Here is a 14786-nt window from a genome sequence, read left to right on the forward strand (position 1 = left end):
CGGGGACTTCATTCTCTTCATCCGTGGCCCCGGGGCGCGGTGCTGCGCGGCGGCGGCGGCGGCGGGTGTCCCCGGACGAGGGGTCGCGGTCATGGACGCGGCGGCGGCCGAGGCGCGGCGCGAGCGGGCGCGCGGGCGCCCTACTCCCCTCGCGGCTGCCTGCGGACAGAGGAACGGCGGGGACTCAGAGGCCGGACCTGTCACCGGGGCGGGTCCGGGGAGGTGGGCGGATGCCCCGCGCCCCCGCCTCCTCCTCGGGGCCTGCCGCGCCCTCGTCCCTCATGCCGCCGCCGCCGCCTCCTCCCCGGGCCGCACGACGACGACACCCCTTCCCCGCCCCCTCCGCGCCTCTCCGGGCCCGGCGCCGCCGCAGCCCCGGGCCTGCGCCCGCCGAGCCGGAGGTTACCTCGGGCTGGCCGGGCCCCGGCCCGGGCTGCGGGAGCCAGAGGAGCCGGAAGAGTGCATGGCCGGCGGCGGGGCCGGCGGAAGGAGGCGGCGGCGGGGCCCGGCCCCGCTCCGGCTGCGGCGCGGCGCGCGCCCGGTCCCCGGAGGCGCCGAGACTCGCTCCCCCGGGCCTGGCCGCGTTCGCCGGGGTGGCGCGGAGGGGCGGCGGGAGGAAGCGGCGGGAGCCGAGACTGCGGCGGAGCCGCCGCCAGAGCGCCCTCTAATGAAGGCGCCGCGGCCGCCGCCCGCGTCCCGGAGCCCGCTGGTCCGCGGGTCAGGCCCTTGGGGCTGCCTGGTCCCTAGGCCGGCGGGACGTCGCCGAGCCCAGTTCCCAGGAAGAGGGCCGCTCAGAAAGGTCTGGTAATGGGCAGCAAGCCTTACACCACACGAGGAGGGCTGCGGTCCAAACCGAGAGCCCCTTTTTAGCCAACACAGCCGGTTCTCATTGTTAGGACCCTCCCTCCTCTGACAAACCAGTTAGTGCCCAAACTGGGAAGCTGTCTCCTTGAAGGCTGGATGTCCTCTTTTCTTTCCTAATGAAACCCAGTTGCTCTCACGGCTTCTCTTCTGAACCTCCCCAGAGTATTAAGGTCTAGAGTTTAAAATCAATTCATTTTAAGTGCCAGAATTCTTTCTGGAGAGCACCCAGAACATTAATGAAAATTCCGATTCCCCATCCATGTCCCCATCCCCATTCCCCTAAAGAAAAAAAAAAGAATCCAATGGGAATGGGTGGTCCACACAGAGACACTGACATTTAGTTAGTCGACGAGGGAGAAGCACTTAGGCAGCGCCTGCCATTAAGTGCTCAAAAAATGGTGGCCATAGGGATCCCTGGACAGTCCGGGTCACTCCTGGACACGAGTTAAATTCTGTTTCAAATGCTGGACCGCCATAAGGAGCATAGACAAATAACCCAACGACCTGCCCACGTGAACATTCTCAAATGGCCTACCTTCATTTCAGTTTTTTAAAAAAACCCATAAAATCTTAGATCCCTTAATCAAATTTGTAAATGGGGGTTGTGGGCAGTTTTTACATGTCCCTAGTGAGCTGCCATGTTTAAATCAGGATGCCACCTATTCTATTTTGAAGATATTTGTTACTGTGTTTGCTTTGGACTCTCAACTATTTAACTATTTCTCTCTCTCTCTCTTTCTCTTTAATTCCCTTGTTGGTCCACAGGTGAAAGAGAATTCACTTTTATGCCATATGAAAGAATACTTTCTATTCCCATCCCCTCTAGCGATGAGGAAATGCATGAAAGCTCAGAGCCTGGCTGAAACAATTGACTAGATTTCTTTCCATTTATTATTAATTTGTTTTTATTTGTAGATGTTATTTATCTCTTTCACTAATATTATATTTTAACTGTGTGGGGCATAAAAAGGCACAGGCCCTGTCAGAGAACTTTCCATATAATTTCAACTAATATGTAGCAATAAAAAGTTATATATGCCTTTTCTAGTCCTCTGTATTTTCTCTGAGAATTTAGGTATCAAGGTAATAGCATTTTTGAATAAATTTCATGAGAGAAACAATATATGTACGGTAGATGATTGTTCAAAAGATGCCATCATATTCTTTTTTTAAATTCGAGTATAGTTAACATAAAGTGTTATATCAGTTATAGGTGCGCAATATAATGATTCAACAGTTCTAGACATTACTCATCACAATAAGTATATTCTTAGTCCCCTTCACCTATTTCACCCATCCTCCCACCCACCTCCCGTCAGGAACCCCCAGTTTGTTCTCTATAGTTAAGAATCTGTTTCGTGGTTTATATTTTTTTTTCTTTGTTCCTTTGTTTTGTTTCTTAAATTCCACATATGAGTGAAATCATACAGTGTTTGTCTTTCTCTGACCGATTTATTTCACTTAGCACTATAACCTCTAGATCCATCCATGTTGTTGTAAATGGTAAGATTTCATTCTTTTTTATGGCTGAGTAATATTCCTGTGTGTGTGTGTGTGTGTGTGTGTGTGTGTGTGTGTGTGTACACCACATCTTCTTTACCCATTCATCTGCGGGTGAACACTTGGGTTTCTTCCATATCTTGGCTATTATAAACAATGGCGCAATAAACATGGGGGTGCATGTATTTTTTTGAATTAGTGTCTTTGTTTTCTTTGGGTAAATACCTAGTAGTGGAATTGCTGAATCATATGGCAGTTCTATTTTTAGTTTTTTGAGGAACTGTTTTCCACAGTGGCTCCACCAGCTTGCATTCCCATCAACAATGCACGGGAGTCCCTTTTTCTCCACATCCTCACCAACACCTGTTATTTCTTATGTTTTTACGTTAGCCATTCTGAGAGGTGTGAGGTGATACCTCGTTGTTTTGATTTGCATGTCCCTGATGATTTGTGATGTTGAGCGTCTTTCCATGTGTCTGTTGGCCATCTGGATGTCTTCTTTGGAGAAATGCTCATTTTTTAATTGGATTGTTTGTTTTCTTGGTGTTGAATGGTATACATTCTTCTTTATATATCATTATATTTTTAAGTGAGTAAGACAGGTAAGGCACATGGATTCTATTTGATCTGTCCCCTTCAGGATTCCTCCACATGCTGGTAAATACTGGCTGACGGAGAGAACATACAGTGGGATTTATACCTGGCTCCTGGATCAGTGGGCATCTGCCAGAGTACCAGATAAACCAGCACTTGCCTGAGATGTGATCAGTACTAGCCAGCCAGGCCCGGAGAAGGGCCAGAGGTCGAGCAGGACCTTCCACAGTGGGTCTCAAACGTTAGCGTGCAAAACACGACTCGGGATGTCTATTGAAAAGATAGATTTTCTCATACCAGAACGTTTTAGTACTCCCAGAGAAGCCTGGAAGCCTGCTTTTTAAAGAAATATCATAGGTAATTCTGATGTGGGTAGTATACAGACCTTGCTTTAAGAAAACCTGACCTAGAGGTATCCTGAAGTAATCACATTCTTTCCTAGACCCTTCCTAATTTTAAATTATTTGATCTGTATGAGTCAGCTTTGGCTGCTGTAACAATGGACCACAGACTGAGTGGCTTAAACAACAGAAATTTCTTTTCTCACAGTTCTGGAGGCTGGGCGGTTGAGATCAAGGTGTCGGCAGGGCCACGCTCTCTCTGGAGGCTCTAAGGAAGTTCCTTCCCAGCAGGGTTGTTTTCTCCTGAGGCCTCTTTCTGTAGCTTGCAGATGGCCCCCCACTCCCTATGGCTTAACATGGTTGATGCTGTGTGTGCATGTGTCTGATGTCTGTCTCTTTCTGTGTATCTTCATCTCTTCTTACAAGGATACTCATCACATTAGATGAGGGAACCACGCTCAGGACTCCCATTTTAACTTAATTGCCTCTGTAAAGGCCCTGTCTCCAAATGCAGTCCCATTCTGAGGTACTGAGGGTTAGGGCTTCGATATATGAACTTTAGGGGGACACAGTTCAGCCATAACATCATCCTTCTGTTTACACTGCAGAATCTGCTATTTAAGTAGCTCCTTGTGGAAGGGATGTGGAAGCCCCAATTTTGATTATTTCAGCTGTTCTCTTGACTGGCTCCTATCTCATTAGACTTTTCTTGAAGTTAAGCAAACAAAGCAATACACCATATTCCAAGTGTAGATATGCCCTGGTCTTTTGTTTTGTTTTGGTTGGTTGCCCAGGGCAAATGAAGGGGCTTATCTTTTTAACTTTCTTGACCACTGTGGCACATTCAGTTTCAAGATAATTCAATATTGGGGCACCTGGGTGGCTCAGTCGGTTGAGCGGCCAACTCTTGATTTCTGCTTGGGTCGTGATCTCAGGGTCGTGGGTTTGAGCCCTTTGACAGGCTCCACGCTCAGCAGGGAAGTTGCTGGGGATTCTCTCTCTGCCCCTATCCCTGCTGGCTCTCTCTCTCTCTACTAATAAATAAATAAATCTTTAAAAAAAAAAAAAAAACTTTTGGGCGCCTGGGTGGCTCAGTTGGTTAAGCAACTGCCTTCGGCTCACGTCATGATCCTGGAGTCCCAGGATTGAGTCCCGCATCGGGCTCCCTGCTCGGCAGGGAGTGTGCTTCTCCCTCTGACCCTCCCCCCTCCCATGTGCTCTCTCTCTCATTCTCTCTGTCAAATAAATAAATAAAATCTTTAAAAAAAAAAACTTTTAGTAATCATTTTATATAAAATGTATGTTTATATAAAATTCAGTACCTACAATGGATAAGAATCTGCATTTGAGCTGACTTCAGGGAACAATTTCAGATGATGCTTAATCTATAGTATTTCAGAGTTCATCTTAGATACAAAATATATATCTATATAAACTTTTTTTGCCCTGCCACCTTTCAACCCACTTAGGTACCCTCCTGAGATTTATTTTGTTGTAGCTTATTTCCAAAACAGCCCAGGAAGACATGTATAAATGGTTTCAATGACTGTAACAAGTTTGAGAAGGCCAGCTCTTCTAGAGAGCTCTGAAGAAAGCAAGGACCTTCTTGAATAGGTTCCTGCTAATTAGAGCTCTGTTTATCAAAACGCAAACATTAATCAAGTCAAGCATTTGAGAGCCTTCATGTGCACCCCAATAGGGGGAAAGGGAAAACAGACTCCACCCTATAGCCACAGGCATGGTAGAGTTTCAGTTTCAAAAGCCCACACCGGAACCACAAGAAGATGGTCCTTTGAAAGAGAAAGATGACTTCTCACATTTCCAGGAGTTTCCAGATGTTTTAAAACAATCTAACCACAACACCTTAGAAGGTTTGATTCCACCCATCTGGTGGAATACACATAGCAAATCAGATTATAACCAGGAAGGGGCTCCCTTGGGCAGAAGAACCCCCTGGACCCTCTCTTTTTCCTCGCAGCAATTACAACGACATTTCACCTACCTGGGCTGCTTTCTGCGCTAGAGCTCCAGTGATCTAGTTCCTATCTAGGGGGAAACCCCCTCAGCAGCGCTCTAAGTGTGTGATGACCTGGCACACCTCCCCCCCATCACTACAAATGGTTGCAAACCAGAAATTAGCACCCCAAGAGTCAAATTCTGACTGCTAGTCGGCTTCAAATAAAAAGGGAAAATATATATATTATAAATATATATAAATATGTATATAAATATGTATAAAATATATAAGGGAAATATATATTATAAATATATGTAAATATATAAGTCTATAATAAATCTATATAATATATAATAAATATACAAATAAATATAAGCATATATATACTTAATTTTTTCTTTTATATTAGTGTTAGTAATCATTTTATATAAAATGTATGAAGGCTTATAGCCTCAATGTTTTTTAGACAAGTTGGGTCAAGTCATCGAGACTTGACTATAGCTTCATTTGAGCCATTTCAGCTACTTTTTATTAACAAGGTTGGCCCTAAACAATATTGTGAAGTAAACAATTCTCTCTTCTCTGCGCCCCTCTCCTTTTCAACTAATTTCCCTTTTCCCCTCTTGATACTAAAATGATCCCTAATTTCTAAAGGGCACTGAAGACCCCACCTAAGACCCCCACTCTCCCACCAGACAACCCTCTAAGCTAGTATCTTCTTTCTTACCTGTCCAACATTGCATTTCCTTGGTTCAGCCCTGTCTTTCCTTCCTAGTGTGGTAAACTAATCCATGCTGAGCTGCTTACGGCTATGTGTTCCCTCTGCCTACAGGATGAACACTTTATAAAGGACCTCCTAAAATCCCCTGAGCCTTAAGGCCTCTGCAGTGGAGATTCTCAAGCACTGTAGTAGATGAGTATTCTAAGGTATTTTGGAGAAGGCTATTTTAGCAAGTTCCTCCTCTGACAAAACCTATGAAGTCATGCAGCACATCTATAAATAAGACAAATTCGGGGGCGCCTGGGTGGCTCAGTCAGTTAGGAGTCTTACTGTTGACTTTGGCTCAGGTTATGATCTCAGGGTCCTGAGAACAAGCCCCGCCTCAGGCTCTGCTGAGCAGGAAGTCTGCCTGAGAGTCTCTCTCTGGTACTCCCTCTGCCCGACCCCCTCATGTGCACTCCCTCTCTCAAATAAATAAATAAATAAATAAATAAATAAATCTTTTTAAAAAAAGAGACAAATTCAGATTCAAAAGAGACGAACAAATTCAGATTGTATTTTCCTAACAGAACCAAAATAATGACGTTATTGGTGATTATGTTAAAATGGTAATGACAGCTAACATGTATTGATCACTTTCAACATTCCGGGCCCTGTTCTCAATGGTTTGCATGCGTTAACTCATTCAATCTTCACAAAGACCTTATAAGGACCATATTGTTGGGCATATTTTACAGATGGAGAGATTAGACAATCTGCCCTAGGTCACTCAGCCAGCAAGTGGAGGGGCTGAGACTTGATTTCCAGTTCTCAGGCTCCAGAGCCCATGCTCCTGATGACACACTACAGTGTCTCTCTAAGAGAGACTGGTGGAAAAGCTCTTCTCCACTGAGAGAGAAATAGGAAGTTTCAGAGGATGCTACTTGTTTCTGGTCTCACCTCTTATTGCTCCCTCCTCACCCCTCCCCTGTTTCGTGCCTCACGCTCTATTTTGCTCGTCACACTAAGGTGTTCACCCTCTTGAAAGGATGCGCCGTGTAACCTCACACATTCAAGTTCATGCGTTCTTTGTTCATGCTTTTCCCTTCTCTGTGTCTGTTTGATTATATTCATCCCTTGGGGTCCAGGTAAGATATCAAAGACTCTCCCACCACTTCAGAATTCATTGCCTTTTCCTCATATGTATGCTTCTGCCTCAGTGCTCACTACCTTGCAACAAGCCTGGCTGTTTTGTATTTCAGGTTCTCTGCTGAGATTAGGAGTCCCACATCACCTGTCTTTCTCATTATCATTTTCCTGGCGTCTAGCTTACTGCCTTATATATGGTAGGAAACAAAATTTTTTTTAAGATTTTATTTTTAGGTAATCTCTACACCCAACATGGGTCTCAAATCCACAACCCCGAGATCAAGAGTCGCATGCTCCACTGACTGAGCCAGCCAGACACCCAGGAAATGAATTTTTTAATTCAGTGTTTGTTTAATTCATTCAGATTAAATCATTTCTTTTTTATTAAACTGACAAATAGGATAACTTGAATGGTGACATCATCATTATCATCCAAACCAAGGCAGAAGAAATAATATTGCTCATACTTCATTTTAAAATGTATTTCAATCTTCTCAACATGTTTCAGTAATATTCAGTGACTAGAAGTACCTCAGCTGAATCACTAATGATACAAAAGAGTAATACTTCTTTTATTCATAAAATAGCATCCTTCCTCTATTCTCAAACTATCACCTATTCCCAACGCATCCTAGATTATGTGGTTGTCGTCGTGTTTTTCTGAAAGCACCATATTTAACATTGCATTTTCCCGTTCCAGTTTTGACATCGTTTTCCCATGTGTAGTAGATTTATTAAAATCTACTCTGAGTGTCTCTATCTGGTTAACTTCAGGGCCTTCACTACCCAATTTCTCACTCATTCTAGACTTTAGCAGCCACTGGGTTGGACACACCAGTGGGTTTCAGTGAGGTTCACAAGGCAGAGCCTGGTGCTGCTAGAGCTGCCTCTATTTACCCTACACTATTATGACATTTTCATTGAGTGCCATAAAGTTAAGGTTGGGAAACATTGTCAAATTCTACTTCAGTTCTCATTTACTTCCCAACCAGCCTCCTCTGCTTTTAAATGGGCACATTCCATAGCTTCCCTCTGCCCGCTCCTCATACCCAGAATGCCATCCTTCTTTCTTTCGGACCATCTCTTAACCCACAGGAAGCTTGCCTTCTTGTCCAGGACTCCAGAGCCCCTTCTCTGAATAACTACTGCATTTATACAGAGCACCTCACAGTTTTGACTTAGTTCTTTGCTTTCGCACATCCCTTCTGCATGCTTGTTGCCACTCAGAGCCACGATTAACTGCCCAGTTAGGAACCTGCAGTTCAAGGAGAGCTCAGCCTATGAACTGTCCAGGGTCGAGAAGTTCTGGGTGCAGTTTCATGAGGCTCCAACTCAGAGCTGCTGCATCTCACCTCTTTACCTGCTGGTCGCTCAGTATTCTATCCTCCATCATTCTATCCTTCCACACCCCACCCTCCCGTTTAAAACCACATCCACTTCCTTCAGCCTCTTTAGATTTCCAAAAAGTTGAGTCTTCTCAAGGTCTGGGGTTCCCCTTAGTTTCCACACAAGACTTCTTTTTTCACAGTTACCTGAATTCCAGCTTGGCAATTTCCTGGGACTCCGTCCACAGACTTTCCCAGCACTGCCTTCTTTCTGGAAACAGCATCCTGACTAGCTGCTCTGAACTACCTTCTCCCTTCCTTGCCCTCACCTCCATCCTCAGGAGAACACACCGAATCTCCTCTCTAGCTTCCCTTCACAGCTCCAAGACCTACCATTGACAACAAGCTCCTAACTTGTTCTGGAACCTTTGATCTCATAAGTATTCAATGTTTCTGGGTGTTCCCACAAATTAAAAAAAAATTCCATTGGAGCATCTACATTCTGGTGTTGGGGTGGTAGAATCTAGTGATGTTTGATAAGGAAGAGGAATTCCCCTGTAGAAAGGGAACACAGGATAATTGCATTTATGAACAGAAGAGATGAGGTGTGCAGAAGGGACATGGGCTGTTTATCACAGAGTGTATCAGAAACAGAGCTGGGGTGGCCTTCAGGGGACCAATTCCTCCTGGTTGACCCAGGACTTTCATGATTTTAGCACTCAAAGTCCACATCCCAGGAAACAACTCAGTCCTGGCAAATGGTTGGTGACCGTGGGTCTCCTGACCCCTGGGTCCCCAAGCAGTCTCTTAGCCAGGTTACAGAGGTCCAGCTTCCCTACCCATCCCACCTTTTCTCTGCTATACCTGCTCCCTGATGATCTGATACATCAGAGGTTAACAAGCCATTCAGGGCTGATAGTGTGTTTAATGTTTCCTTTAAAGCATATTACTTGTTCTTACCAGGGTTAAATTTCCCATTCTTATGCAAGCCTTCTGTGATGTAAGTTGGCTCTTTCCATGGTTCTCATCAGCTTAAATCCTAAGGGGTTTGAGCAGACATTTTCACTCTGCTTGTATTCCAGCTATGTGTCTAAAGTTGATTTGTTATCTTGCGGACTGAGTCTGTTGGCTGAGACCCTGCTATAATGAAAATCATGCCACCTTGCATCTCCAGTGCTTTGCAGTCAACAGAGCTCTCTCTCTCTCTTTCTCTCTCTCTCTCTCTCTCACACACACACACACACGCATGCACATCTTGTTGGAGGCTGACAATAACCCCTTGAGGTAGGCAGGTACTTATTGGCTGAAAGAAGTAGGAAGGGTAAGGAAAGAATTTCCTTGTAAGTGGTTTCCTCTTGAAATGTCTTTAAGAAACATTTTATAAAACACACTTTCAAATCCTTTGTCTCTTTCAAACTTTGTCTTCCAAAGCATAAACCAAAATGGAGTTCTAAATTATTTGGAACCATGATTTACAATGGCCAAACTATGGAAGCAGCCCAAGTGTCCATCGATAGATGAATGAACAAAGAAGATGTGCTACACACACACACACACACACACACACACACACAGTGGAATATTACTCAGCCATAAAAAGGAATGAAATCTTGCCATTTGCAGCAACATGGATGGAGCTAGAGGGTATGGGGTATAATGCTAAGCGAAAGAAGTGAGAAAAAGAAAAATACCATATGATGTCACTCATATGTTAAGAAACAAAACAAATGAGCAAAGGAAAAAAAGAAAGAGAAACCAAGAAAACAGGCTCTTAACTATAGAGAACTGATGGCTACTAGAGGGGAAGTGGGCAGTGGGATGGATGAAATAGATGATGATGATTTAAGAGTACACTTATCATGGTGAAAACAAACAAAATTTTACAAGTAGAAAAACTTTTCTCTGCTCATGAATTGTTTGACTAATTCCTCTAGAAAAAATAAAAAATAATTTTAAAAAAATTGTCTGGAATCAGCTGTTGGCAGCCACACAGCCTTGAGAAACCTTAGAGTTGGGCTAGGGGATCCTGGACCAGCTTCTCCCTCCCAACACAGCCACCAACAGGCCCTGGAGTTAGGTTTCCACTCTCTGTCACCCTGAAGCCTGGCAGGCCCTGCCTCTCTATCCCCTCTCTCCCAGAATAAAGAATATCTCATCCTTTGTCTTGCAGACACGAGTTCCTGTTTTAAGTACTACGAATTAAACAAAGCTATGGGCAAAGGAGCGATGCTAAAATGCTGCCTCTTCAAGTATGAGGTTTTACAAATGTAGTGCCATCCAAGTTATATTAATTTTATAGTTTAAATTCTTATATGAGGCTTGGGTAAAGTTTCAGTAAGTCCATCTTACATTGAATTAAATGACATTCAACCACCAGTTTGTTCTCTCCAGGAGTTTTTATATACACTAAAATCTGGAATTAAAAAGAGCCCCCAGATGAATCTTATGGTTAGGCACGTGCAGGAGACATTGAAATAGAGTAGGTAACTTTTGGGAAGAATGTCATCCTTGGACTAAAACCCTTTATAATGGCCTATGAAGCCCTATAGGACAGACCTCTTACCTTTCTTTCCAGCTTATGCCATGCAAGGTGCCCCCCTTGGCCTTACCAATCCAAGTACCCTGGCTTCATCTTATTTATGAGAACCCATTGTGTGCCTTTCCACCTCAGGGTTTTTGCCTTTCATTTCCCTGCTGCCCTTCACTTGGTCAAATCAGGTTCATCTTTCGTATCTCAACTTAATCCTACCTCATTACATTAGCCTCGCCCCATGCCGCCCCCTGCACAAGGTCTCTGAACATTCTGTTCCTTCCCTTCAGATCACTTAATCACCATTTGTCATAGAACTGCTCATTAGTAGTTCCATGTCTGATTCTCATACCAGGCTGTAAACTCTGAGAGCATAAGAATCATGTGTGTTCTTCTTTATCATTGTGGCTTTAACCCCCAGGATGTGCCTGGGACAGAAAATGGGCCCAATCAGTAGCTGCTTCGGTTCCACTGCAATTGCCAGCAGCTAGATTTGAGATTTGGGAAGCATGTCCCTGTTTCTAGTCTATTCGCCTTGCAAACCATGAGCTCCACTACTGCCATGCTAATATTCTAGATGTGGATAATCTCTGAATGTCCACAGCTCTCCTGTGTCCCATACTGGTCTATGGAAATGCCCCCAAATGTAATCAGGTAGAGTCCATTTATTGAGAGTGTACTGTGCACCGTGCTGGACACGTTCTATAGTGAATCTCATTTGCTCCTCACAACCACCCTTGAGGAGTGTTATCTCGATTTCACATGGGAGAAGTGGAAGGCTTAGGAAGATTAGCTAACTAATCTATTGGGTCATAGGTTTTGTAAGAGGTGAAACCAGGATGGCGCCTGATGCATACACCCTTGCTTTCTTGACTTTCAAGTACATGTTTCATTCATTAGAATCAGGGTTTTTAGCTCTGCATGACAGAAAAGCCCAAAGTACAGTAATAGTGACTTAAGCAAGACGTACAATGACATCTTTCTCATGTTAGAGAGATCAAAGGAAAGCAGTCTGGGGTTGTCACCCTAGTAGATACAGGGTCTAATTTTTTCTAAGGCCCACACACTGGCTGCTATGTGGAAAACTAAGTGTAGGAAGATAGAACTGAAACTGAAAGACCAGTTGGAGGATTAGAGTGCCCAGGCAAGAGAGGACAGTAGCGTGGTCTACGGTGGTGGCAGTGGAGTTGAGAAGAAGATGCATTTGCGAGAAATTTAGGAGGTAAAGTTGGCAGGACATGGTGAGAGGTCGGAAATGCTATTTCTAAGACCACATGGATAACTCAAGTGTAAAAGTGAAATCTGGACTTCAAATCCCACATCAGACTCGTCAAATGATATTGTGCCTAAGCACTGAAACACTAGGGTAGACCCAGAGGGTATCATCCCATCCCAGTATAAACTATCTGGTCTGGGCCTTTGTGACAAGAATCGAAGGCTCTAAAGAGCAAATTATGGCTTCTTAACTTGCTGCCTTAAGCAAAGGCCATTTAAATCACCTCCAGTCAATGTGTTCCACAAGGAAAACAATCTTCTTTATAGCCTACCAACCACACCTCACCCCAAATAGACCTGCTATAAATGAAGCCAGGAACTCTTGCAGCTGAAATTGCTCTGAAATGTTTTCCTCCTACTAAAAAGTGTTCTAGGGCGCCTGGGTGGCTCAGTTGGTTAAGCGACTGCCTTCTGCTCAGGTCATGATCCTGGAGTCCTGGGATCGAGTCCCACATCAGGCTCCCTGCTCAGCAGGGAGTCTGCTTCTCCCTCTGACCCTCCTCCCTCTCATGCTCTCTGTCTCTCATTGTCTCTCTCGCAAATAAATAAAATCTTAAAAAAAAATAAAAAAAAAAAGTGTTCTAATAGTTACCATGAACTACTTATCTAGCTTTTATTGGTGTGGAACTGTGCTTCTCATGGTACTTCCAAATGACCATTTGTTTCTGTCTCATTTCTTAATTCATATTTCTTCTTTTTTTAATTCCCCATCCCCCCTTCTCTCTTAACTCATATTTCTAAACTGAAGATAGCTAAGCAAAGTATTATTTACTTAGGATTGTCATTGTGGTTTTATGATCATTTTAACATTCTTTGCAAGATGTCACATCTTTTTAGTAGCAAGAGCAAACAGTATATAAAACTTCTTCATTGCTGCTCTCTTTTTTGTACCATAAAAAGAATTGATGGCTTTAGAAATTAGGATTGTGAGCCAAGCAAACAAGGACGAAAAAAGCTTGATGTTATAGCATGAAAATTTACACTTAAACACAGCTCTGCTGTCTTTCTCCCATTTATATTTAATCTAAAATCTCTAATAAACCTACAGGAACTTCTTTTTATATCTGTAAAGTACATAAATGTTTTCTTTGCAAAGTAATAATTAGCATATCCTAATATTAAATTATACCCTATAGGAGCCCAATTATTTTACTCGGCAATATTTAGCAATTTTAGCTTAAATTCATTTCATTACAAAAGCACTAAAAATGAGGTTAATGAAATAATTCTGAAAATCTTCCAAAGGTGAGCAGAATGAGTTTAAATGATTTGGGGGCCAACTGGGCATGCGGCAGAGGCAGGCAGGTTTCTCTCTTTTAAAGGCAGCAATAATGGGGTGCCTGGGTGGCTCAGTCGTTAAGCGTCTGCCTTCGGCTCAGGTCATGATCCCAGGGTCCTGGGATCGAGCCCCTCATCAGGCTCCCTGCTCAGCGGGAAGCCTGCCTCTCCCTCTCCCACTCCCCCTGTTTGGGTTCCCCCTCTCACTGTCTCTGTCAAATAAATAAATAAAATCTTTAAAAAATAAAATAAAGGCAGCAATAAATTCTGCCTCCATTCCTGACGATAACTGATTTCAGGGAGAAAAGCTGAAAGCCTGCCCCAACACCTAGCGGCTCCCAGAATGCAAATTTACAGATGCTGTAGCACCCACCCATCAGCAACCCACTCTCAGGCTCTCCTTGGACCTTGTCACCACCCAGAACTGCTTCTTTATGACACCTTAAGCTCCACTGTTCCGGCCTCTGATCATGACCGTCTGTCCTTCCAGCTCTGGACATCCCTCTCAACTTAGAAACCCCCACTCTTCCCTTGTCCTTCACGCCGTCTCTCCCTGGGCATCTCTCACCTCATTTATTTCTCTCACTAGTACCTCCAGCTTGCCCTTCCCATAGTCTTTTTATTTCACCTGCCCTGCAAAGCCAGGGGTGGGCCCTGAATCCATTTTTTTGCCCAACCCATATTGACGATACTGGGCTCAGTGGAAAAAAATCACACACCCCAATACAGAAGAGTGACACGCTTGGAAATATTTGTGTATATCCCCGATCAGCTTCTGTCCCATCTGTTTCATTTCAGATACAATACCCTCCTTACCTTAAACTTCTGATCTGCATTCTCTGACCTCAATCCCAGCAGAAGGGACTGTCTCTTGCCTGTCTCTTTGTCCCCCAGCTGGAAACCTGTCTGCGGCCACCTTCAAGTGCTTTTGATCTAGAGAAGTTTTAATTCATGTTTCTCAGGCACATTAAGTGAAAGAGTTACTAGGAATTTCCTCATTTTAAGACATTAAACTGCTAAGTAGTGACGAGCACCTACTGAGCAATCGTTCTTACTGAGAGGAAAAGAAGAAAAAAACACAGACCTGAGGTTCTTTATAAGTGTATGGATATAAATATGCGGATATAAATATATGGATATATATGCACATATAGATGTTAAACAGCTTTATTGATAAACAATTCTCATACCACATAATTCATCCATTTAAAGTGTTGAACAGTTTTTAGTATATTCTTCACGGAGTCGTGCAGCTATCACCAAAATCAATTTT

The 14786-nt window shown here is 43.9% G+C and overlaps 1 protein-coding gene across 2 annotated transcripts in view; it reads right to left on the bottom strand.

The window, feature by feature from the left end:
- LPGAT1 (lysophosphatidylglycerol acyltransferase 1) overlaps positions 1-93 on the bottom strand; it is an 80469-nt gene extending 80376 nt beyond the window's left edge. The window contains exon 1 of one of the 2 annotated variants that reach the window (XM_044916359.1): positions 24-93. In XM_044916359.1, coding sequence (XP_044772294.1) covers positions 24-93 — 70 coding nt within the window. Of the gene's footprint in view, position 1 lies in introns of both variants that reach the window. The other variant, XM_044916358.1, reaches the window with a different exon arrangement.
- Between the last annotated feature and the right edge of the window lie 14693 nt (positions 94-14786).

This window comes from Neomonachus schauinslandi, chromosome 6 (genome assembly GCF_002201575.2).
Source record: "Neomonachus schauinslandi chromosome 6, ASM220157v2, whole genome shotgun sequence".
Taxonomy (NCBI): Eukaryota; Metazoa; Chordata; class Mammalia; order Carnivora; family Phocidae; genus Neomonachus; species Neomonachus schauinslandi.